Here is a 27360-nt window from a genome sequence, read left to right as displayed (position 1 = left end):
TTGTCTGCATTTATCAGGATAGATATCAGGGACATACAAGTACTTTTTTTTTTTTTTGGTGCGCAATAGCATAGTTGACTTCATATTTGCATACAGAATAATTAAACGTATGGTCACAGAAACAAAAGGAGACAGAAACGCAGTGTGAACACCTTATACTGCCTTATACTGATATTACATAACATGAAATGGACGCCTGACAGTAAAGGATTATGCACACTACAGAATTTCCACCCCATGTGTATTGGCAGTTCTTATAGCTGGCAATGCATTCTGCTTGGTATTCTGCTGAAAGAATTAACATTTTCATTTTTTTGCTGGATTAATTTTTAGCGGCAGCGCTAATCCCATAGTGTGCACTGTGCAGCAAAATTGATAGCAGTGGGATTTCTAAATGGAATTCTGCTTGGAAATTCCATAGTGAGCATGGGCTCTAATTGTTATCTAGGTGCGATAACCGCAGACAAGGGACCTCCTGTATACATGTTATCCTCATATGTCCTAAAATAGCTGTATGCCTTTCTATCCTTCAGCAATGGCGAGGGCACAGGCCGATCCCGTTAAAGACCTCCAGGAGGAACTAACCTGTCCCATTTGCCTCGATAACTTCATAGACCCGGTCTCTATACAATGTGGTCACAACTTTTGTCGAGAATGTATATCTCGAACATGGAAGGGCGTTCGCAGCAACTTCTCGTGCCCTCAGTGTCGGAAGGTGTCCAGATGGAAGTTCCTAAGACCCAATCGTGTTGTGGGAAGTGTCCTGAAGATTTCTGCTCAGCTGATGGAAGCAAAAGGAGGTGAAGAACACCGGAAACAGTGTGAGAAGCACCAAGAGCCGCTCAAATTGTATTGTATAAATGATGCTAAAGAAATCTGTGTTGTGTGCAGAGAGTCATTCTATCACAGGAGCCATACGGTAATACCGGTAGAAGAAACAAGCAAGGAATTTAAGGTAAAGTCCCCTATGAGGAAAAGGGGAGCACTTTAAACTTTCAGAATAATTTTTTAAGTGACACTGGGAAGAGAGATGTTAGAAAATAGCATATTTTGGCTTCTGTAAGCTAGGAGGGAGTTTGCTAGGAGGGAGTTTGTATACGTTTACATGCATATATTGACATATACAGTGAAACTTCTCCAAAAGTCTATCCCTTTAAGAAGACCTCACCTTTATCCAGACAAGATTTTGTGTGTGACTGATTTTCAGTCTTCTTTACAATTATGCACTGTGGCCATTTTCTTTGAGAAGAGCTCCCCCCATAAAGGAACACTTTTCAATGCAATTTTGGATGGTCAGGTCTAGACATGTGTACGCTAGTAATCGATGAGAAACAATGTCATAATGATGATGCTTGTAGGCCAGTATTATAATGTTACTTAGTCTATATCAGCCATGTTAATCCTCCTTAAACAGGGCGAAGTTCAAGATCGTATGCAGGCATTAAGAAAGGAGCTTGCCAGTATTGCCCAACGTATAACTGGAGAAGAAGAGAAAGCTGTAGAGCTACAGGTATAGTTACACACTAGTAGGAAACCTTTAAAGTTAAATACAGTGCAACCTCTTTAATCAATGGGATAGATTATCATTTTTGGGGGGATAATAGCACAGTCTTAGCAGGAGTGTAACTAGAGTCCTATTGGCCTCAGGACACTGATTGATGGTACTGATGCACACAGGTTTTTGCAAGTGGGAATGTAAGCAGACATAAAAGAAACTGCAGGACAGCAAGGTAAGGCTTATCCTAAGCACTGAACAGACTGGCACTGTGCTGGGGGATGATATACAATATACCACTATAGATGGCTTTTGGCAGAAGTAGGGTTTGCAAAGTGCTGTGAGTAGAAAGGGAGTAAACAGCATCAGCATAGTAAGGAAATGGTTACGCTTAGTACTGCTGCTGAGATGAGAGGGAAGCCTAGATTTACCTTGAATGGACAATCCAGATCCACTAGACACTTTAAACTTTCCGCTGCAGGAATTCCATTGACGTGAATGGGTAATTAATTTGCAGAATTTTCATGCAGAATTCGGTGCAGAAATTCTGCCGTGTGAACTTAGCCTTACAGATATAAGTACACTGTCTTTCTTTCTCTCCTCTCCCCAGCACAGACCACATGCTAAATCCTCATTTCCTGTGTTATGTCTTGCTGTTTTGAATGAACCAACAGGCAGAAAACAGCAGATTGCAGGGGAGTGAGATGCCTAGGGCCAGGTTTTTAGAGCTGTTTTTTGGTGTAAGGAGTCATTTTTGATTTACAGAGATGTTAGGAGTGACACAGGCTATGAATTGGAGGAAAGTTGTTTTGAAGTTAAATTGACCATTTAAAATAAAGCAGGTCCCCGATGCCTCTCACATTGGCTCCAGGATCAATGGGGGAGATTCATTTAAACTTTTGCAGTGGAAAAGTCGGCCAGTTGCCTATAGCAACCGATCAGATCTTGATAAATCTCCCCTAATGTTCTGACGCCATTCTCCTATGTTCTATGCGTTGCTGCATGAACCTGAAAAAAAACTTTGAACAGTGTGCGCCGTATACAGATAACTACTATCCAGTCACATGGTGCGGACACAGCAGGTGCCAGTCACACTTGCTGCACCCTCCTCCCACTCAGACCATCTTGATTAAATGTGAAGGGCTTACATTTAGGCTGTCAATCTAGTCTGGCTAGTAGGAGGATGGCACAGTGAGTGTGACTTTAAGCCACCACACTGACTCCCCTGTGACTGTGCAGTCACTTGTATTTGGTTTGTGATGGTCAATGTTGACTTTATGCATCAAGCCTAGGAGAACAAGGTGAGAACGTTCAGATTAGGGATCGACCGATATCGTTTTTTTAGGGCCGATACCGATAATCAGTGGAGGTTAGGGCCGATAGACGATAACTTATACCGATAGTCCGGTATAAATTATCGGCTATTTATCCCCCCGCGACACCGCGGCAGATCATTGATTTAAAGGGGGCGCTTTAAATCAATGCACTGCAGTGGCTTTTGCGGTGCCATAGGCCGCCGCCACCACCCGCTTCTCTCCCACTTCCTTCCTGTAGTGTCCGGCGGCATTCCGGGTGGAGGGTGAGCCGGTCCGGGCTGTCCTTCTTCTCCGGGGGTCCTCTTCTCCACTCCGGGCAGGCCTCGGCCTAGTAATGCAGCATAGACGCCGCTGCGCAGTGACGCCCGTGCGCAGTGACGCACCTGACATCACAGCGTAGCGGCGTCTATGCAGCATACTAGGCCGGAGCCTGCCCGGAGTGGAGAAGATGACCCCCGGAGAAGGACAGCCCGGACCGATTCACCCTCCACCCGGAATGCCGCCGGACACTACAGGAAGGATGGATGGCCCGGACCACCCCCATTACGGGTAAGTTAAATTTTTTTTTATTGACTCGGAGGGTGGGGGAGGGGCCTGACCGGTATAGTGGTATGGGCAAAAATCCATACCGGTATACCGCCCAGCACTACGGTGGGGGGTGGGGTGGGGGCGGGGCATTATCATCAAGGTAATTGCCGATACCGATAATGCCCAAAATCGTGATTATCGGCCGATAATATCGGCCATACCGATAATCGGTCGATCCCTAGTTCAGATGCTGGGGCCAGTGTGTAAGGCACCAGAAACCTGATAATTTTTAACTAAAGGGGTTGTGCTGAATTTAGCTAATGGACTATACTCCAAAGTTAAACGTGTAATAAAAATTATTTTCATATTGCAATAAAATTTTACAATAAAATAGTCATATTACATTCATATTACCAAGGTCAGTAATCATCTGTAGACAGTAGAACGTATGAATTATATTTTTTGTATTGATTCACTTTCCAGTGATTATGATATTTTAGAAAGTTTGCTGGTCATGATTTAGTTTTTTTTCACCTTTGCTTGCACTAAAGTTGTGATTCTACTCATTCTCAAAGGCTGAAGTTTTACAAAAACGTAAAATGGTGACTTCAGGTTTTGAAAATTTACGACAACTTCTGGCTGATGAAGAAACAATCATCATCCACCGCCTGGATAACCTTGAGAAAACAATTAAACAGAGGAGAAATGAAAGTGTCAGCAGGCTCAATGACCAGCTCTCATCCCTCCAAAAAATCATTGATGACCTTGAAAAAAGTTTTCAAGTTTCAAACAGCCCTATTGATCAGGTGAGAAAAAGTAGTGGATTATGTTAACTGCACAAAAGTTGTAACCTTAAAAAAAAAAAAAAAAAAAAAAAAAACTGTATAAGATTGGAATCAATGTTAGAGGAGTATTCCAGGATAGGGGATAAGTGTGAGATCGTGGGGGGCCCGACCACTGTCTTCTAAATGGAGCATGTCGACTACCACACGAAGCGATGACCGACACGCCCTCCGCATGCAGCTCTATGGGAAAGCCAGAGATTCCCAAGTGCAGCACTCTCCTATAGAGATGCATTGAGGGGGCGTGTTGGCCATCGCTTTATGTGGTGGTCGACACGACCAATTCAGGAGGAGAGTCGGGGCCCGTACTGGAGATCTTAGGATAGGGGATACGTTTTTCTATCCTGGAGATCTCCTTTTTAATATAACATATACTCACATGCCCTAATTCCCCTACATGTCTGTCCCAATGTTGTCCAGTCCTAGCTAAGCAGCACTTCACTCACTTAGGTAGGTCACTGCTACCATTGGTTGTCAACGCCTGCTTCCTATCAAAGCAGGATTAGCTGCTCTGCTGGAACCAAGCACTGTCTGAATGGACACAGTGAAGAATGAAAGCAAATTAGTTTGTTTTTCTTTTCTTTTTTTATCCATTCAGAGCCCAGACAATGGTAAAACCCATAAAATTACAGCTTTAACCCCTTAAGGACGCAGGACGTAAATGTACGTCCTGGTGCGGTGGTACTTAACGCACCAGGACGTACATTTACGTCCTGTGCATAACCGCGGGCATCGGAGCGATGCCCGTGTCATGCGCAGCTGATCCCGGCTGCTGATCGCAGCCAGTGACCCGCCGGCAATGCGGGCGTCCGCCATTAACCCCTCAGATGCCGGGATCAATACAGATCCCGGCATCTGCTGCAGTACGCGATTTCAATGAATGAACGGATCGCCCGTAGCGCTGCTGCGGGGATCCGATCATAAAGAACGCCGCACGGAGGTCCCCTCACCTTCCGACTCCTGGCGTCTCCTGCTCTGGTCTGAGATCGAGCAGACCAGAACAGAAGATGACCGATAACACTGATCTGTTCTATGTCCTATACATGAAAAATCCCCTCCCCCAATAAAAAAGTTAAACGTCAGTTTTTTCCTATTTTACCCCCAAAAAGCGTAAAAAATAAATTTAATAGACATATTTGGTATCGCCGCGTGCGTAAATGTCCGAACTATTAAAATAAAATGTTAATGATCCCATACGGTGAACGGCGTGAACGTAAAAAAAAAAAAAGTCCAAAATTGCTACTTTTTTAATACATTTTATTAAAAATAAATTATAAAAAATGTATTAAAAGTTTTATATATGCAAATGTGGTATCAAAAAAAAGTACAGATCATGGCGCAAAAAATGAGCCCTCATACCAAAAATAAAAAAGTTATAGGTCATCAAAATAAAGGGATTATAAACGTACTAATTTGGTTAAAAAGTTTGTGATTTTTTTTAAGCACAACAATAATATAAAAGTATATAATAACGGGTATCATTTTAATCGTATTGACCCTCAGAATAAAGAACACACGTCATTTTTACCATAAATTGTACGGCGTGAAAACGAAACCTTCCAAAATTAGCAAAATTGTGTTTTTCTTTTTAATTTCCCCACAAAAATAGTGTTCTTTGGTTGCGCCATACATTTTATGATATAATGAGTTATGTCATTACAAAGGACAACTGGTCAGGCAAAAAACAAGCCCTCATACTAGTCTGTGGATGAAAATATAAAAGAATTATGATTTTTAGAAGGCGAGGAGGAAAAAAACGAAAACTTAAAAATTACATTGTCTGAGTCCTTAAGGCCAAAATGGGCTGAGTCCTTAAGGGGTTAAAAACCAATGGCAAGGTAGCTGTTTTCTTCCCCTTTCTGTAAAAAACTATAACAGTAGTTATACAGTATGTTGCCTATAGGCAAAATTAAACTTTAGAGGACACAGGACATACATGTACAAGTCCAAAATTGCTGATTTGTGGTCACTTTATAAACCATAAAAAAGTGGTCAAAAAGTCCCATCAAAACAAAAATGGTACTGATAAAAACTACAGATCACAGCACAAAAATGAGCCCTCATATAGGCCTTGGATGCAAAAAAATAAAGAAATAAGTGTTGTAAAGGTCGGAAGAGGACAGTTTTAAACATGGAGTATCTTTGTAACCATATGGACCAAAAGATACTTTTTCACGTTAACCATAAAGTGCACTGCATAGAAACAATACCTCCGAAAAGTTTATTTCACCCCACAAATAATTTATTTTGAGCTTCATTGCAGATTTTGTGGTAAAATGTGTGATATCATAACAAAGTACAATTGATCTCACTCACGTTATAGAAGCCCTCACAGGTAAAAAAATAAAAACATTCCACAAAAAATAAGCCCTTCTATGTTCATGATGGTAAAATAAGATAGGAATTAATTTCACAAACTGCCCGCTCAACCATTAACTGGCCACAGTGAAGATCCTTGTCAGTGATTGGGTAAGCGGGCAGTTTCTGCGGGTACAACTCATGACAAGAATACAACAACGCGTTACAGAGTTAACTCTGTGCGATATATAATGTGGTTTAGGAGGTTTGCAGTGTATTGTACTGTAACCTCGAGAGGCTGATCAAATGACATGCAAGAACCTGTCTAATGGCATAGATGCTGAGGCCACTATAGACCGGGATTAATCTGTTGTGATCAGAGTTATCTCTGATTCCAGTTATAGCAGACAAGTGTCAGTTGTAATACACAGCTGGCATTCACTGCATATGGAGTATGGTCGGCTTCTTAACCCCTTAAGGACTGGCCAATTTTTTTACAATTTTTTTATGGTATATGAAGTGAACAAGAATATGCAATTCTGGACTTTGGTATATATATATATATATATATATATATATATATATACCAAATTTTTTTTTTTTATATGTGCAGGCAGTTCATCATGCAGTTTAAAGAGTACCTGTCACCATCTATCATTTTTTTTCTGTCCCTACCTGTTACCCAACTATCGCTAACCCCCCCTCTCTGCCTTTAAAAAAATGTTTCTAGCTTTAAAAATGTTTTCTTTACTTACCTTACTGCTCACTGTTGCCGGAGCTTCAAGCCGAAGAAGTTGGCATTACCCAGCAGGCGTGATGTCACTGAAGCCTGCTGGGGGCCTTCTTCTGCCCTCTGCTCATCTATGCTGCGCTCCCTGTCGGAACGCACATAGATGAGCGGCCAATTGCACAGCAGGCTGCTCCGGGTCCTCCTGCTCCCTGTTTAGCACTGCATGTGCTATTCAGGGAGGAGGAGTATAGGAGCATCACCGGACCTGTTGTGCTGCGCTGCGCATCTGCCGAGACCCGTGACCAATCTATATAAAGAAAATGGTGGGTTTTTGTAAAAATAATAAGTAATTTAGTCAAATGCCCACAGAGTGGCTCAGTATGCCCTAGTGTTCCCCATTATGTGTGATTGACAGGCAGGGAGTGGAGCTGTGCTTATCAGTGTCCCAGCTGCACTGTCAGAGTTTGGACTCATGCCAGGTCGACATAAGTCCGAACTCTATTGGAGACTTGCGGTCAGGACATCTAGGGAGACCCCTAATGGTCATTTCAAAGAAAGCAAAAAATATATATAAATAGACATTTTTTTAACAGCAATGCTATTTAAAAGTTGTTTATTACAATGTAATGAACAACACACTTCCATACATTCACGTATGCAGAGATACCACAAATATTTGTTTATTTTTGTTTACATAATTTTATTTACAAAATGGGAAAAGGGGGGTGATTCAAACTTTTATGGAAGGGGTTAATTCACATTTATCAACATTATTCACAATTTTTTAGTCCCCATAGGGAACGATTATATGCACATTTTAGATTGCAAACACTGAACAATGCTGTCTCATAGACCAGCATTGATTAGTGTTATCTGTGCTCCATTGTTACAGCCTGCTATGGCTTCCTGGAACACCGATCGGACGGCAAGGAGGCAAGTAAGGGCCTTCCCACCATCCTCTATTTTGCCACGGGTGTCCCAATCAGCAAACAGCTGATAGCAGCTGTGACCAAACGGATATGAAGCGAGCTCAGCTCCTGAGCTTGATTTATAGACCTGACGCAGGGGTTAATGCACTCCATACTGCCCTCCTGACATATTGATGTACGTACATATGAAATGTCAGAAAGAGATTAAATAGGTTGTACAGTGTTAGAAAAACTGCCTAACCAGACACTACCCATAGACAGATGTGACACTGTTTTCTATAGGTGGTAGTCAGGTTCTTCTAATCCTGTTCAATGCCTTTAACCCCTTAATGATGCAGGACGTATATTTACGTCCTGCGCCGGCTCCCGCGATATGAAGCGGGATCGCGTCGGTCCAGGCGCTCATCAACGGCCGGGACCCGCGGCTAATGCCACACATCGCCGATCGCGGCGATGTGCGGTATTAACCCTTTAGAAGTGGCGTCAAAGCTGACCGCCGCTTCTATAGTGAAAGTGACCCGGCTGCTCAGTCGGGCTGTTCGGGACCACCGCGGTGAAATCGCGGCGTCCCGAACAGCTTACAGGACACCGGGAGGGCCCTTACCTACCTCCTCGGTGTCCGATCGGCGAATGACTGCTCCGTGCCTGAGATCCAGGCAGAAGCAGTCAAGCGCCGATAACACTGATCACAGGCGTGTTAATACACGCCTGTGATCTGTGTAAAAGATCAGTGTGTGCAGTGTTATAGGTCCCTATGGGACCTATAACACTGCAAAAAAAAAAGTAAAAAAAAAGTGTTAATAAAGGTAATTTAACCCCTTCCCTAATAAAAGTTTGAATCACCCCCCTTTTCCCATAAAAAAAATAAAAGTGTAAATAAAAATAAACATGTGGTATCGCCGCGTGCGTAAATGTCCGAATTATATAAATATATCATTAATTAAACCGCACGGTCAATGGCGTACACGTAAAAAAAATTCCAAAGTCAAAAAAAGCGTATTTTTGGTCACTTTTTATACCATTAAAAAGTGATCAAAAAGTCTGATCAAAACAAAAATCATACCGATAAATACTTCAGATCACGGCGCAAAAAATTAGTCCTCATACCGCCCTGTACGTGGAAAAATAAAAAAGTAATAGGGGTCAGAAGATGACATTTTTAAACGTATAAATTTCTGTGCATGTAGTTATGATTTTTTCCAGAAGTGCGACAAAATCATACCTATATAAGTAGGGTATCATTTTAACCGTATGGACCTACAGAATAATGATAAGGTGTAATTTTTACCAAAATATGCACTGCGTAGAAACGAAAGCCCCCAAAATTTACAAAATGGCATTTTTTCCCGATTTTTCCGTTTCGCCGTGCATTTTTGGGTAAAATGACTAATGTCACTGCAAAGAAGAATTGGCGACGCAAAAAATAAGCCATAATATGGATTTTTAGGTGGAAAATTGAAAGGGTTATGATTTTTAAAAGGTAAGGAGGAGAGGCTGCCCCTAGACATCTTATCACCTATCCAGGTATCGGTAAAAATGATACTCTCTTTATTCTTTAGGTCCATATAATTACAACGATACCCAAATTAGATTAACTTTTTGTATGAAAATTAGTAAGTTTAAAATTGTCCTCCTCTGACCACTATACTTTTTCATATACGGGGATGTGTGAGGGCTCATTCTTTGAACAGTGATCTGTAGTTTTTATCTGTACTATTTTTTTTTTGGTAAGAAACTTTTTTAAGTTTCTTACTAATGACAGTTAACGCTTTCTTAATTTTTTTACTTATTTGTTTTGCTTGTTTTTGTATATATAGATTAATTGGGTTGTTATCAACATCTGGTGAACATTTCATGTCAGTAGCACCTTGGAAATATATTTAGGGAGAAAAATGGTGACATATTTAAAGCGCAACTGTCATGAACTCTGGGTGCTATAACCTACACACAGCCTTTGTACTGTGTGCAGATGGTGTGTACAGCTCCGTTTTTACCTTATTTCTGCTGGCTTTTATCACCCCAAAAAATGCTTTTGATCACAGCCACACACAGTCGGATAGGCGTGGCTCGAGGTATGCTATGCCCCGCCATGGGGGAGCGAGGAGCAGACAATGGGGGAGCGAGCCACACAGCATTAACAGCACTGACACTGGGTGGGCGTGGCGGTGGCAGGGCATAGCGTACCTCATTCCACACCTATCCGACTGTGTGTGGCTGTGATCAAAAGCATTTTTGGGGTGATGAAAGCTGGCAGAAATAAGGTAAAAACAATGCTGTACACACCATCTGCACACAGTACAAAGGCTGTATAGCCCGGAGTTCATGACAGTTGCGCTTTAATACTTATTTCTCCCCCTGGAACCTGCAGCTTATTATAATCTGTAAATAAATGAATACTATAAAAATAAATGTAAAATAATGATTGAAACAAATATTGTCTGAAACGTTGCCGTTTTAAGAAAGAGAAGGACATATGGCCCTGCTTGTTTTGTGGGGTGGGAAGGAATTCATTGGTACTTATATAGGCCATTCACATTGGACTTAAAAATAACACTGCTTGGATCAGGCATAAGGACTTATACTAAAACTTTTTTCTTCTTTCTTTGCCCAACACAGGACCAGAAAGCTACTGTGGGCAGGTACAGTTTTCCTGTTTTAATGTGCATATATACAGAACTTGAGTTGTGCTTAAACATCTCACACACTTTGAATTGCGAAATACCTTGCTCCAAACAAATGAACATATATCCAGTCAAATGTATGGACACAACTCATCGAAAGGAAAGTACTTATCTTATGATCCCAAAGATATTTTAACCAGTTCAAGATTGTGCCAGTTTTCCCCATTCATAAACATACATTCCCCCACTGGGGCATGTACTAAGTTGCCCATTCACCACTGCCTTGTGTGTGTGGTTTTGCCCACAAGCATCAGTCACAACTAAGTAGATGACCCTGGCTACACAACCCACCCCCTTCAAGAAGAAAACTGTTGAGCAGTGTCCACATGCACCAAAAGTGGAGCTCCGGGGAGAGAGAAAGGTAAAATATAGCTTTCTAGCTCCCGGGACAATCCCTTTAACCCTATGACGTCTGCTCCACGTATGTTAACAAGCTAAAGAGCTGTTCCTTGTGCCTGCAGCTTGTTTATTAACCTGTTGGGCACGAAGGGCGTATGCATACGCCCTTGCGTCCTGGTACTTAAGGGCGTATCCATACGCCCGTGGGAATATCTATCAGCAGGCACCCCGTGCAAATGCCCAGGGGGGTCATTAGACCCCCCCCCCCCCCATATCGGCGATCGTGTAAATTCTCACTTGCGATTTGCGTGGATTCCGGGACATTAAGGGTCTATGGTGACCCGGAATATAAGGGGGATCGGTGGTGTCTAAGACACCCACGATCCCCCTGAAGCGATAGGAGTGAGGTGGCACGGGTGCCACCCCTCCTATCCCTGCTATTGGTGGTCTAGACGCGACCACCAATAGCAGATCGGGGGCGGGGGGTTTACTTTCGTTTTCCCCGTCCTGCCCACCCCCAATAGGCGGGCCAGAACGGGGAAAACTAAGAGGAGCGGCGCCGAAGATCACTTACCCGTCCGGAGGCAGTGGAGCGACGGTGATCGGCGGGCGGCCACGGAGATCTGCGTGCGGCAGAAGAGGACGGCTCTAGACTGTAGCCCTCCAGATGTTGCAAAACTACAACTCCCAGCATGCCCAGACAGCGGTTTGCTGTGTGGGCATGCTGGGATTTGTAGTTTTGCAACAGCTGGAGGTCTACAGTTTAGAGACCACTGCACAATGATATCTATACTGCCCTCTAGATCTTGCAAAACTACTACTCCTGGCATGCCCACACAGCTGTTTGCTGTCTGGGCATGCTGGGAGTTGTAGTTTTGCAACATCTGGAGGTCCACAGTTTGGAGATCACTGTTCAGTGGTCTCTAAACTGTAGCCCTCCAGATGTTGCAAAACTGCAAATCGCAGCATGCCCAAACAGCAAACAGCTGTCTCTGCATGCTGGGAGTTGTAGTTGCTTACCTCCAGCTGTTGCATAACTACATCTCCCAGCAAGCCCTTCTGTGATCAGTACATGCTGGGAATTGTAGTTTTGCAACAGCTGGAGGCACACTGGTTGTAAAATACTGAGTTAGGTAACAGAACCTAACTGAAGGTTTTCCAACCAGTGTGCCTCCAGCTGTTGCAAAACTACAACTCCCAGCATGCACGGTCTGTCAGTACATGCTGGGAGTTGTAGTTTTGCAACAGCTGGAGGCACACTGGTTGGAAAATACTGAGTTAGGTAACAGAACCTAACTGAAGGTTTTCCAACCAGTGTGCCTCCAGCTGTTGCAAAACTACAACTCCCAGCATGCACGGGCTGTCAGTACATGCTGGGAGTTGTAGTTTTGAAACAGCTGAAGGTTGCCCCCCCCCCATGTGAACGTACAGGGTACATTCACACGGGCGGGTTTACAGTAAGTTTACTGCTTCAAGTATGAGCTGCGGCACATTTTTCGCCGCAGTGCAAATTCCTAGCGGGAAACTCACCGTAACACACCAGTGTGAATGTACCCTAAAAACACTACACTAACACCTAATAAAAAGTAAAACACTACATATACACCCCCTTACACTGCCCCCCCAATAAAAATGAAAATGTATTGTACGACAGTGTTTCCAAAATGGAGCCTCCAGCTGTTGCAATACAACAACTCCACGCAATTTCTGGACAGCCACTGGCTGTCCAGGCATCCTGGGAGTTTAGCAACAGCTGGAGGCACCCTTTTTGGGAATCACTGGCGTAGAATACCCCTATGTCCACCCCTATGCAATCCCTAATTTAGTCCTCAAATGCGCATGGTTCTCTCTCACTTCGGAGCCCTGTCATATTTCAAGGAAACAGTTTAGGGCCACATATGGGGTATCTCCGTACTCGGGAGAAATTGCACTACTAATTTTGGGGGCTTTTTCTCCTTTTACCCCTTATGAAAAGGAAAAGTTGGGGTCTACACCAGCCTGTTAGTGTAAAAAAAATTTTTTTACACTAACATGCTGGTGTTGCCCTTTACTTTTTATTTTCACAAGAGGTAAAAGGAAAAAAAAGTACGGAGTACGGAGATACCCCATATGTGGGCGTAAAATGCTCTGCGGGCGCACAACAAGGCTCAGGAGTGAGAGCGCACTATGTACACTTGAGGCCTAAATTGGTGATTTGCACAGGGGTGGCTGATTATACAGCGATTCTGACATAAACCCAAAAAAATAAATACCCACATGTGACCCCATTTTGGAAACTACACCCCTCACGGAATGTAATAAGGGGTGCAAGTGAGCATTTACGCCCCACAGGTGTCTGACAGATTTTTGGAACAGTGGTCAGTGAAAATGAAAAATGTAATTTTTTTGTTTGCACAGCCCACTGTTCCAAAGATTTGTCAAACGCCAGTAGGGTGTAAATGCTCACTGTACCCCTTATTACATTCCGCGAGGGGTGTAGTTTCCAAAATGGGGTCACATGTGGGGGGGGGTTCCACTGTTCTGGCACCACGGGGGGCTTTGTAAACGCACATGGCCCCAGACTTCCATTCCAAACAAATTATCTCTAAAAGCTCAATGACGCTCCTTCTCTTCTGAGCATTGTAGTTCGCTCGCAGTGCACTTGACGTCTAAACATGGGGTATTTCCATACTCAGAAGAAATGGGGTTACAAATTTTGGGGGGCATTTTCTCCTATTACCCCTTGTAAAAAAGTAAAATTTGGGGAAAAACCAGCATTTTAGTGAAAAAATTTTTTTTTTTCATTTACACATCCGACTTTAACAAAAAGTTGTCAAACACCTGTGGGGTGTTAAGGCTCACCGTACCCCTTGTTACGTTCCTTGAGGGGTGTAGTTTCCATAATAGTGTGCGGTGTTGGCCGGGGTTTGCTGTCCTGGCACCATAGGGGCTTCCTAAATGTGACATGCCCCCCAAAAACCATTTCAGAAAAACTCACTCTCCAAAATCCCATTCGCTCCTTCCCTTCTGAGCCCTCTAGTGCACCCGCCGAACACTTGACATAAACATATGAGGTATTTTCTTACTCGAGAGAAATTGGGTTACAAATTTTGAGAGGATTTTTATCCTTTTACCCCTTGTAAAAATTCAAAAACTGGGTCTAAAAGAACATGCGAGTGTAAAAAATGAAGATTTTGAATTTTCTCCTTCACTTTGCTGCTATTCCTGTGAAACACCTAAAGGGTTAACACGCTTATTGAAAGTCATTTTGAATACTTTGAGGGGTGCAGTTTTTATAATGGGGTCATTTATGGGGTATTTCTAACCAGAAGACCCTTTAAATCCACTTCAAACCTGAACTGGTCCCTGAAAAATTCCGATTTTAAAATTTTGCGAAAAATTGTAAAATTGCTGCTGAACTTTGAAGCCCTCTGATGTTTTCCAAAAGTAAAAACATGTCAACTTTAAGATGGAAACATAAAGTAGACATATTGTATATGTGAATCAATATATAATTTATTTGGAATGTCTATTTTCCTTACAAGCAGAGAGCTTCAAAGTTAGAAAAATGCAAAATTTTCACATTTTTCATGACATTTTTTAATTTTTCACTAAGAAATGATGCAGGTATCGACGAAAATTTACCACTAACATAAAGTAGAATATGTCACGAAAAAACATTCTCGGAATCAAACTTATAAGTAAAAGCATCCCAGAGTTATTAATGCTTAAAGTGACAGTGGTCAGATTTGCAAAAAATGCTCCCATCCTTAGGGTCATAATGGGCTCCGTCCCCAAGGGGTTAACAACAGCTCTGCACACTCCTGCACACATAACTGTTGGCATGATCAGGGTCTCGCACTAAAAGCTTGTTCATGTACTGTGACAGGTGACTGAAAAAATCTGTTCCTTGTCCCTGTATATAGGAACAGCAGGGAACACATGGAAAACATGTTCCCTGCTAACCCGGCCCAACCCAAAAATATCTTAAAATAAAATGAAAATAAATGTAATAAACTAAAAGGAAAAAGAAAGCTTCATACCTCTCAAACTGCACACACACAAATTTCAGACATCCTGCATGACTGTTTTGTATGGATAACATTTTCTGTACCAGCTAATTATCACCTATGTTCAGAGGCTGTGTGTTAAGTGGATGTAGGGCTGTATGTTTAAAAGCTTAAAGGGGTACTCCGGTGCTTACACATCTTATCCCCTATCCAAAGGATAGGGGATAAAATGCCTGATCGCTGGAGTCCCACAGCTGGGGACCCCTGGGATCATGCACGCGGCACCCCGTTTGTAATCAGTCCCTGGAGCGTGTTTGCTCCGGGTCTGATTACGCTCGACCGCAGGGCCGGCGGCGTGTGACATCACGCCTCCACCCCCGTGTGCTGTCATTGAGGGGCGGAGTGTGACGTCACATGGGGGCGGAGGCGTGACGTCACACGCCGCCGGCCCTGCGGTCGAGCGTAATCAGACCCGGAGCGAACACGCTCCGGGGACTGATTACAAACGGGGTGCCGCGTGCATGATCCCGGGGGTCTCCAGCTGCGGGACTCCCGCGATCAGGCATCTTATCCCCTATCCTTTGGATAGGGGATAAGATGTGTAAGCACCGGAGTACCCTTTTAAATAGGGCCTTTATTATTTTTAAAGGGGTGCTCTGCCCCTAGACATCTTATTCCCTATCCAAAGCATATGGGATAAGATGTCTGATCGTGGGGGATCTTGCCGCTGAGACCCCATGATCTCTGGGTCGGTACCACGACGTTCTTGGAGCTTCTGTGTTCGTGACTTCACGCCACACCCCCTCCATTCATGTCTATGGAAGGTGGCTTAACATGAATATAGGGGGCGTGACAGCTGTGGTCGCCCATCATCCGGCATGGAGCAGAGTTCGCTTCATGCACGGGATGACTCGGGGTAAATATTATTCAATGAATAAACAGCATTAAAACATGATATGAAAATAATCAGGAAAATTTGTATTTTCCAAGGCATCTTTTGGGGGGACACAGGTACCAATGGTAGGTTGCTGCCTATCTCTACATCTCTATCTCTTTTTTTTTTCTCTCTTTTCTTTTTATTCCTTCTCTTTTAAAAAACTGCTCACTAAAGAATAGAAGCATTTGGACAAGCTCTTTTACAAACCATAAGCGCATGGACATCCTTTATCCATTTCCCTGGATCAAGTGTCTTTGTGGTCAGCTAACCCCTAAATGAACAGTTTCCTCTCCAAGTTTACCACTGTCCTTTGGCCAATTCTGTGTCTGAAATAGACAGACTAATAGAAGCTTTAGACATAGAATGTAACAGCACATTCTGTGTACCGATGCCAGAGTATAGGCTCTACATCCCAAGGTCTTCACCCAGATCTGCCTCAGGTAGGGAACCCCGGATGTCAATCTCATAACATTGTGCCTCAATCATCAGCTGCTGCAGTTTGTCTCCCGGATTGAAGACCCACAAGCTCTATCTACAAATGCCCCTATGATTCTATGGATGCAGTTACCCCCTCCGCTCCTCTTTCTCCTTCCGCTCCTCTTTTCTTTCACTCCTCTTACCGGGCGGACAGCGGCGGGGAGCTGGAGCTGAGCCGGAGCACGGCCATGGAAGTGGAGTGGACCTGGAGGGGCCCCTGGAGCCCCGGACTCCCCTCAGGTGGCTGCTGAAGAAGGACGTGCGGAGCCCCTTCCAGCTGCGCTTCTCCCTGCACCAGGCCTACCCCCCGCCCGGGGCTTTGCTGGCTGCCGCCGCCCAGGACAGGAGCTTCATGGGGGAAGGAGGGAGTTGATGCGGGAGGGACGGGTGCGGGGGAGCCTCTTCCTGCCCCTACCCCCCTTCCCCCTACCCCCCCAACATTAGAGATATGTTGTAGTACTTAAGTACTACAACATATCAAAAAAAATGTTCATGACAGTGCCCATTTAAACTTGCACAGTGATTATGTCTTTTATTTACTGCTGCACATCCGGTGACCATCTATGAAGGTAGAAACAGAAGACAAGTGGGTATTAACATCTGGATAGATGTAGTATAGCTGCCGCTCTGTTGTTTGGGGGGGCCATAGCGCTACATGGTCGCTTAAAGTGCACAACCATAGGGGAGTGAATTGAAAGATTACTCCGAGAAGACTCCGCACGGAATAATACAAGTATTTACTGTGATTATTTTTCTACATATGTGTTTCTCATTAATTAATTGTGATGATGCGGTATCTTTGAGTCGGATGATATCCTATATAATGTGTCCTAACGGATACAACACACAGTTGATAAAGGCTGTTTAGCCGTAATGCGTACTCATGTATGCCATGTTTATGCATAAATAAACAAATTGAGATTGAGCTAGTATCTTGAGTGTTGGGACCCTTCTTTGATACATTTGGACACAAGCTTGGACCTCAGCTCTTGTTAGTGTCAGGTGTCTGCTCTTTCTGCTCTTTTCCAGAGACCCTTATCTTCAGTTAGTCATGTCAAGACCTTCTTCCACGGCATGGCTCATGCCCTTACTATTTACCTCTCCCCACCCCGTCCTGGAATTTGAATCTTGTATTACATGTTCTCCAGTGTGCTTTCCCTTTGAGCCCTTGTGGGATGCCCCTTCACCTTCCAAATGTTTATTTTTCTCTCTACATAGCCTTATGAGGCCTTTTTTATGTTGGGTTTTGAATTGGCACCATTTTGGGATGCATACAATTTATTGATTAACTTTGATTAAGAAAAATACACTGCTCAAAAAAATAAAGGAAACACTAAGATAACATCCTAGATCTGAATGAATGAACTAATCAAATGTAATACTTTCGTCTTTACATAGTTGAATGTGCTGACAACAAAATCACACAAAAATTATCAATAGAAATCATATTTATCAACCCATGGAGGTCTGAATATGGAGTCACACTCAAATCAAAGTGGAAAACCACACTACAGGCTGATACAACTTTGATGTAATGTCCTTAAAACAAGTAAAAATGAGGCTCAGTAGTGTGTGTGGCCTCCATGTGCCCGTATGACCTCCCTACAATGCCTGGGCATTCTCCTGATGAGGGGTGGATGGTCTCCTGAGGGATGTCCTCCCAGACCTAGACTAAAGCATCCGCCAACACCTGGACAGTCTGTGGTGCAACGTGGCTTTGGTGGATGGAGCGAGACATGATTTCCCAGATGTGCTCAATCGGTTTCAGGTCTGGGGAACGGGCGGACCAGTTCATAGCATCAATGCCCTCCTCTTGCAGGAACTGCTGACACACTCCAGCCACGTGAGGTCTAGCATTGTCTTGCATTAGGAGGAACCCAGGGCCAACCGCACCAGCATATGGTCTCACAAAGGGTCTGAGGGTCTCATCAGGCTACCCCTGGCAAGCACATGGAGGGCTGTGCGGCCCCCTAAGAAATGCCACCCCACACCATTACTGACCCACCGCCAAACCGGTCATGCTGGAGGATGTTGCAGGCAGCAAAACGTTCTCTACGGTGTCTCCAGACTCTGTCACGTCTGTCACATGTGCTCAGTTTGAACCTGCTTTCATCTGTGAAAAGCACTGGGTGCCAGTAGCAAATTTGCCAAACGTCCTGCACAGTGTTGGGCTGTAAGCACAACTCCCACCTGTGGATATTGGGCCCTCATACCACCCTCATGGTGTCTGTCTGACAGACACAGCAAACCTTCTTGCCACAGCTCGCATTGATGTGACATCCTTGATGAGCTGCACTACCTGAGCCACTTGTGTGGGTTGTAGACTCCGTCTCATGCTACCACTAGAGTGAAAGCACCGCCCGCATTCAAAAGTGACCAATACATCAGCCAGGACGCATAGGAAATGAGAAGTGGTCTGTGGTCACCACCTGCAGAACCACTCCTTTATTGGGGGTGTCTTGCTAATTGGCTATAATTTTCACCTGTTGTCTGTTCCATTTGCACAACAGCATGTGAAATTGATTGTCAATCAGTGTTGCTTCCTGAGTGGACAGTGTGATTTCACAGAAGTTTGATTGACTTGGAGTTACATTGTGTTGTTTAAAGTGTTCACTTTATTTTTTTGAGCAGTGCAATTGACTTTTGTATCCTCATATTATAAGATCCATAACTCTATTTTTTCTGTAAATGTTACTTGTGGAACAAGCTTTAGTTTTACATCGCACATATTGGAGCTTTTTATAGGCCCCGGTTGCCATGGCACCTTTATTGAAAACACAAAACTGGGGAAATCTGTAAACAGGACACTACATTAAGGAATACTATGGGGCATGATGCATTCTCATAACCTAAATTTGCTAGTAAAATATGCTATTATCCATGTTACAAAAGATTTCAAAATGCACTCAGTTTAATACAAACTTCTGACAGAAAATAGTCATACAAGATTTGAGGGAAAAGAGTAACGAGATTATTTACAAGAATTCATAAGATAATCATGATATTACCCATTTCTCAAATTGTAGTGTACTTCCTCCAAACATCAATTAATGTTTCACATTTTTTCTCATGGGGACTAAACAGCGTCTCTTTTTATGCTACTTATGCTCTTTTTGGCATTGGTCCACAGCCTGCACCATTTAAATTGCCCTTAAAGGGGTACTCCCCCCAAGACATCTTATCCCTTATCCAAAGGATAGGGGATAAGATGTCAGATCGCCGGGGTCCCGCTGCTGGGGACCCCAGGGTTCGCCGCTGCGGCACCCCGCTATCATTGCTGCACAGAGCGAGTTCGCTCTGTGCGTAATGATGGGCGATACAGAGGACGGAGCAGCGTAACGTCATGGCTCCGCCCCCTCGTGACATCACAGCCCGCCCCCTTAATGCAAGTCTATGGCAGGGGGTGTGACGACGTGTTGCGGGGGCGGGCCATGACATCACGCCGCTCCGTCCCCTGTATCACTCGTCATTTCGCACAGAGCGAACTCGCTCTGTGCAGCAATGATAGCAAGGTGCTGCAGCGGCGATCCCGGGGGTCCCCAGCAGCGGGACCCCGGCGATCTGACATCTTATCCCCTATCCTTTTGTATAGGGGATAAGATGTCTAGGGGCGGAGTACCCCTTTAAAACATGTCATTTTTGAAGAAAGTGTTAAAAAGCTTATGCTCAAAATGCAGAAAATTAAGTTGCACGAGTTAAGTTGACAATTTCTTAAAATAGAAATAGTAAACTAAAAAAACATAGTTCTAGTTTTTCTGCAGGTAAAAATGTTGTAATACGGGAATTTAGGTGCACTACTGTGGTAGATGTATACAATGACATTGGCTATCCCTCAACACTGTTAAAATTGAGGCATTCGCCAGTATGTCCATAGATGAAGGACATACCAGAGCCCGCACACCAACGCCAAGGTTTCTCAAGTGGCACGGGACCCAACACTAACCTACCTGTGCCGTATGGGCAATACCAGGGGCTAGTGGACAATTACAGCAGCATTAGGCCGACTCGCAGCCTGCTCCCAGTTACCTCCAGTGTGACTGGGCACACATACAATGGGAGGTGGGAGGCAGACTACAAGCCCCACCTAAGTTGGCTGATATGTGTGCCGGCCTCACAGGTGAACCTTAATGCTGCCTTAATAGTGATCAAGGCCATTTAAATGTGGAGTTTATACACCTCCAAGTTTAAGATTTAAACAACAACAAAGACGTGGTCTCAAATGACAGGAGGTGCTAAACCCCAAATGCAGTTGTGCATATATATTGCGGGAGCAGATCCTGCCCTTGTAGTCTACAAGTGCCACAATGGCATCCTACACCAGGTAAACGGTGTGGATGTGTAACAATTAGAATACAATGCAGGAATTTAGGTGCACATATCAGCCAACTTAGGTGGGGCTTGTAGTCTGCCTCCCTCCTCCCATTGTATGTGTGCCCAGTCACACTGGAGGTAACTGGGAGGAGGCTGCTAGTTGGCCTAATGCTGCTGTAATTACCCACTGGCCCCTGGTTTTTGCTTATCACACACAGGTAGGTTAGTGTTAGGTCCCGTGCCACTTGAGAAACCTTGGCGTTGGTGTGCTGGCTCTGGTGTGTCCTTCATATAAGGATACACTGGCGAATGTCTCAATTTTAACATCAGTGTTGAGGGATAGCCAATGTCATTGTATACATCTACCACAGTAGTGCACCTAAATTCCCGTATTGTATTCTAATTGTTACACATCCACACCGTTTATCTGGTGTAGGATGCCATTGTGGCATTTTTAGTCTATTGCAGGCATCCTCCATTGTATGCATTTTTATGCTGGGGATCGCCCTTAGCAACGGACCACAAGGGCAGGATCTGCTCTCCCAGTATATATGCACAACTGCATTTGGGGTTGAGCACCTCCTGCCATTTGAGACCAGGTCTTTTTTTGTTATTTAAATATGTTGTAACCTACAAAAAATTGTAGACCACTGGATTAAATAGTTAAAAAAATTTTACTAATTAGTCCTTTGGAAGGGTATTGTTTTCTAGGGTATTAACCTCTTGGGGCCACACTGTATATATTTATTGTGCTGGCACTATGTAGGTAGCATTACACACTGTAAATGTTTTGTGCATATATGGTGCCTTCATAGGAAATATCCACTAAAGGTGTTAGTTGCAGATCAATAGTGACCATACATTAACCCCTTAAGGACTCAGGGCGTACCTGTACTTCTATAACGCAGGGCCACAGCGTGGCTAATAGCAGTGCCACGCGCTGTTAACCCTTTAGACGCGGCATTCAAAGTTGAATGCCATGTCTAAAGTGAAAGTAAAATGTTCCCGGTTAGCTCAGGAGGCTGTTCGCGAAATCACGGCATCCCGAACAGCTGTAAGACATGAGGAGGTTCCCTACCTTGCCTCCTGGTTTCCAATCGCCAAATGACTGCGCAGTGCCTGAGATCCAGGCATGAGCACTCAAGCGGCAGAATCATTGATCAATGGTTTCCTATGAGAAACCATTGATCAATTTAAAAGATCAGCGTGTGCAGTGTTATAGCCCCCTATGGGAGCTATAACATTGCAAAAAAAAAAAATAATAAAAGTTTGAATCACCCCCCTTTTCCCATAAAAAAAAAACTGTGTAAATAAAAATAATCATATGTGGTATCGCCGCGTGCGGAAATGTTTGAATTATAAAAAATATATCGTTAATTAAACCACACGGTCAATGGCGTGCGCGCAAAAAAATTCCAAAGTCCAAAATAGTGTATTTTTGGTCACTTTTTATATCATGAAAAAAATTTATAAAAAGCGATCAAAAAGTTCGATCAATACCAAAAAGGAGATTTTTTACACTTACCGTAAAATCTTTTTCTCAGAAGCTTCATTGGGGGACACAGGAACCGTGGGTATATCTTGCTGCCACTAGGAGGCTGACACTAGGCATACAAAAAAGTCGGTCCCTCCCAGCAGGGTATACCCCACCTACTGCCTTAGAGACACTCAGTTTTAGCCCCAAAGCAATAGGAGGAACCGAAAAATACAGAGTCCAGAGGGCGCCCAGTCAAAACTACAAACCAACAGACTGACAGGCGACCAAAACTCAGATCACAACTAACAACACAGGGTGGGAGCTGTGTCCCCCAATGGAGCTTCTGAGAAAAAGATTTTACGGTAAGTGTAAAAAATCTCCTTTTCTCATTCAGCTCCATTGGGGGACACAGGAACCGTGGGACATACCAAAGCAGTCCCCGGAGGTGGGAAAACCATGTAACCCAGAATCAAGCGGACGGCAGAGCCACCGCTGCCTGCAAAACCTTACGCCCCAAAGAGGCGTCGGTGGATGCAGAAGTGTGCACTTGGTATAACTTGGCGAACGTGTGCACCGAAAACAAAGTAGCCGCCTTACACACCTGTAGTGCCGAAGCCCTGTTAAAGACCGCCCAAGAGGCCCCCACAGAGCGAGTGGAGTGAGCTGTAACCGGGAAGGGAGGATCCTGCCCCTTGGAACGGTATGCTTCAGAAATGGCGAACCGGATCCATCTGGAGATGGTGGCCTTAGAAGCTGGCAAACCCGTGCGTCGGTCCTCCGGAAGGACAAACAGCGACTCCGACCGTCGGAAAGAAGAGGTGGCTTTGAGGTAAACTCGTAAGGCTCGTACCACATCCAGACTGTGGAGAGAACGCTCCTTAGGATGAGACGGAGCAGGGCAGAAGGAAGGGAGAACGATATCCTCGTTCAGATGAAAGGACGAAACCACCTTCGGTTGAAAAGAAGGAACCGGTCGAAGTACTGCTTTGTCTTGATGAAGAATGAGGAAGGGAGGTTGACAAGAAAGAGCTGCCAATTCCGACACCCGACGGATCGAGGTCACAGCTACCAAAAAAGCGACCTTCCAGGAAAGGAAACGGAGAGAAATATCGCGGATAGGCTTGAACGGAACGGACTGCAAGGCACTCAGAACTAAATTCAAGTCCCAAGGGGGAGTAGGAGACCTGTAGGGAGGAATCTCGTGAGCAACTGCCTGGAGGAAGGTGCGAACCGATGAGTCAGAAGCCAGAGTCCGCTGAAAAAGAATAGACAGCGACGATACTTGACCCTTGAGGGAACTAAGAGCCAGGTGCGTCTCAAGACCTGACTGCAGAAACGCCAGAAGGTTCGGCAGAGAAAAACGGACCGGGGAAAGAGAGCGGGCCTCACACCACCGAAAATAAGCCCGCCAAGTCCTATGCCCGATCCTCGCCGAGGATGGCTTACGTGCCCTGAGCATAGTGCGAATAACCGCAGATGAGAAACCGCAAGCCTTCAATACCACGGTTTCAACCGCCACGCCGTCAAACGCAGCGGCTGTGAATTGGGGTGGCAAAGTGGACCCTGAGACAGAAGATCGAGGCGATCTGGCAGTCGGCAGGGAACATCCGCCACAAGCCGAACCACATCGGCGTACCAAGATCGGCGGGGCCAATCCGGGGCCACTAGAATGTCCGGAACGCCTTACGCCTTGAGTTTCCTGAGCACTCGGGGAAGGAGGGGAATTGGCGGAAACAGATACGGGAGAGTGAACCGAGACCAGGGAATGACAAGGGCGTCCGCGGCCAGCGCAGAGGATCTCTGGACTTTGCCACGAAGCTTGGAACCTGCCGGTTTAAGCGGGTTGTAAATAGGTCCACGTCCGGAATCCCCCAACGACGGCAAATGGACTCGAACACCTCCGGGTGAAGGGACCACTCCCCGGGATCGGGAGATGAGCGACTTAGAAAGTCCACCTCCCAATTTTCCACCCCCGGAATGTGGATCGCTGATATGGAGGGAACCATGCGTTCCGCCCAGGTCAAAATCTTGGACACCTCAGTCAAGGCGGCACTGCTGCGAGTGCCCCCTTGGCGGTTGATATACGCCACGGCCGTGGCGTTGTCGGACTGAATGCGAACCGGGCGACCCCGAAGAAGAGACTCCCAGTGTCGGAGACAAAGGAATATCGCCCGGATCTCCAGGACATTGATAAGAAGCCTGGCTTCCCGAGGTGACCACCGGCCCTGGACCGTCCGGTCCAGGAGAACACCCCCCCCCCACCCCAACCGAGGAGGCTTGCATCCGTGGTAAGAACCAGCCAGTTCAACGGTAGGCCGCTCTGAAGGAGGGGGGAGTATAGCCACCAAAGAAGAGACTGATGAGTCGAGGCGGGCAGACAGATCCGGTGGTCCAAGGACAGGGGGGATCCGTCCCACAGAGACAGAATAGCCCACTGAAGCGGACGGCAACGGAACTGTGCAAACGGGACCGCCGTTATAGCCGCCACCATTCTGCCCAGCACTGCCATGCAAGTACGAATGGACACTGGATGCGGGCGTCTCAAGTGAGGAACGCCTGACAGCAGCGCACTCCGCTTGTCCGGAGGAAGGAAGATTCGGGCACTCCCGGTATCGAACCGTAGGCCCAGAAAGACCAGAGACTGGGAGGGAGAAAGGTTGGACTTCTCCTCGTTGATCAGCCACCCGAAGCTGGTTAGGGTCAGCAGGGTGATGCGGAGACTCTCCTCATTCTGGATCTGGGACGGGGCCTTAATGAGAAGGTTGTCCAGGTAAGGAAGGACAGATCCCCCCGGGACCTGAAAATGGCCATGACAGCCGCCAGGACCTTGGTAAAAACCCGAGGGGCTGTGGCCAGGCCGAAGGGCAGAGCCACAAATTGAAAGTGACCCTGCGGAACGGCAAAGCGGAGGAAACGTTGATGAGGAGGAAAAATCGGGATGTGTAGATACGCATCCCGAAGGTCCACTGAAGACAGGAATTCACCCTGATCCATGGATGCTACGATTGACCGTAGTGACTCCATACGGAAGTGGCGAAGATGCTGGTTGAGGAGTTTCAGGTCCAAAATCGGACGAACTGAATCCTCTTTTTTGGGCACCACGAAGAGGTTTGAATAGAAACCCTGAAACGGTCCTGAGGTGTAACGGGCACAATAACACCCTGTTGTAGCAGAGTGTGAATGGCAGAATGAAAAGATGCGGCCAGAGTAGGTGAACGAGGAGGCCGGGATCAAAAAAAACGATCCTGGGGAAAAGAAGTGAACTTGATTCGGTAACCGTCGGAGATCACATCCCGAACCCTAGAGTCCTGGACTTGTGCCAACCAGACGTTCCGAAAAGAAGTAAGCGACCGCCCACCCGAGACGGAGTCCGAGGTGGGGGCGCCCCTTCAGGTTGAGGCAGGTTTGCGGGTTCCTGATTTAGCGGGAAATCGGTTGGAGCGATTATCCTGCTTCCAGGAGGAGCGAGGTTTGAAGGACGGGCCCTGCCTACCTTGCGAGGGACTCGATTTTTCCTGGCGCCCTTGACCCAGGGGGCGAAAGGACCGAAAGGAGGTTGACTTACGAAAAACCCCACGAGCGGTAGTGCAGCGGGCCTTGTTCTGGGGAAGCAAAGAACTTTTACCTCATGTAGCCTCAGAGATGATGTCGTCTAGCCGTTTCCCAAAGAGGCGACCGCCAGTAAAGGCCATTGCCATCAGAGATTTCTTGGAAGCCGAATCGGCGTTCCAAGCTTTGAGCCACATGGAGCAACGAATGGCGAAGCTGAGAAGCCCACACCGCTAAGTTCTTCGCAACCCAGGTGGAAGTGAAGGCCGGAAGCAGGGAGGATCCTACCGCCTCAAATGCGTATTTGGCCAAATTTTCGACCCGCTTGTCCGCGGGATCCTTGAAGGAAGCGGCATCCGCCAACGGTAGAGTGGTGGATTTGGATAAACGGGAGACTGGGGGGTCCACAGATGGAGGAACAGTCCATTTAGAAATAAGGTCCTGAGGGAATGGACACAGGTAACCTTTAATGGACACAAGGCACTTTAACCTTTTAGTTCCTTGGAAGCGCTTCTCTGGAAGTTTCCAGGCGGTCTCCAGAAGCACATCAAACTCCAGAAGCAAAGGAAACCTCAGGAGCAGGGTCCGAGGGTCCAGGGTCCTGTAGATGGAAAGTGTCCCTGACTGCAGACACCAGGCCATCCTCCAAGTCAGACATGGAGGACAGCTCTTCAGAATCCGAATGAGGTTCTGAGTCCGCCAATTCACCCGGAGATCGGGAACGGTTAGTGGAGGCTCCTGATCTGGGTGACCGGGATCTGGAATGGCGGTTCGGGGAACCGTCTTCTGGAGGGCCGGCAGCTGTCCCACCATGTGTGGGGGCTGTAGCCCAGTAAAAGATCGAAGCCAGTGCCCCCAAGGTCGCAGCCAGTGCCCCCAAGTTTTAGGTCCCCCCATCTGAATAAAGTCACCCCCCTATAAGCCCTGATGGAGCCCTAGTAAATGGGGGGGGGTGTAGTGTAGGTACTCACCTGATTATGGAGGTATACTTACCTCCAAGAAGTTCTGTCCCGAGAAGTCTTCACCAGACTAAGCCTGCTGCATCATGCCAGGCTTCTGTAAGCGGGGCGAGCAGAGGCAATAGGCGACCCGGACCCAAGGTACAGACCTGTGCTGGCCGGTGGCGAGGAAGGGATAACGGTCCATACTCTATGGAACTGTGCCCTTCAGTCGCATGCGGGGAAACAGGCAGCGCCATGCTCCTGTCGCCCCTACCTATAAAAATTTAAAAGACGAAAATTTCTAAACACTATCACTAGAAAATAATAAAAGACTAGGCCTGGAGCAATCCAGGCCCGTGTTGCCTCCTATGACACTAAGCTAAAACTGAGTGTCTCTAAGGCAGTAGGTGGGGTATACCCTGCTGGGAGGGGCCGACTTCTTTTTGGTATGCCTAGTGGCAGCAAGATATACCCACGGTTCCTGTGTCACCCAATGGAGCTGAATAAGAAATGGTACCGCT

General features: G+C 45.8%; 1 protein-coding gene across 7 annotated transcripts in view; it reads left to right on the top strand.

The window, feature by feature from the left end:
- The window catches only part of LOC130358853 (E3 ubiquitin-protein ligase TRIM39-like), a 63022-nt gene that overhangs the window by 2161 nt on the left and 33501 nt on the right, over positions 1–27360 (top strand). For all 7 annotated transcript variants that reach the window (XM_056562735.1, XM_056562734.1, XM_056562729.1 and 4 more), the window contains exons 2-5: positions 534–955; positions 1415–1510; positions 3915–4145; positions 10755–10777. In XM_056562735.1, coding sequence (XP_056418710.1) covers positions 536–955; positions 1415–1510; positions 3915–4145; positions 10755–10777 — 770 coding nt within the window. In that variant the 5' untranslated portion in view covers positions 534–535. The remainder of the gene's footprint in view (positions 1–533; positions 956–1414; positions 1511–3914; positions 4146–10754; positions 10778–27360) is intronic.

The sequence above is a fragment of the Hyla sarda genome, chromosome 2 (assembly GCF_029499605.1).
Source record: "Hyla sarda isolate aHylSar1 chromosome 2, aHylSar1.hap1, whole genome shotgun sequence".
Taxonomy (NCBI): domain Eukaryota; kingdom Metazoa; phylum Chordata; class Amphibia; order Anura; family Hylidae; genus Hyla; species Hyla sarda.
This window is presented reverse-complemented; position numbering and strand designations above follow the sequence as displayed.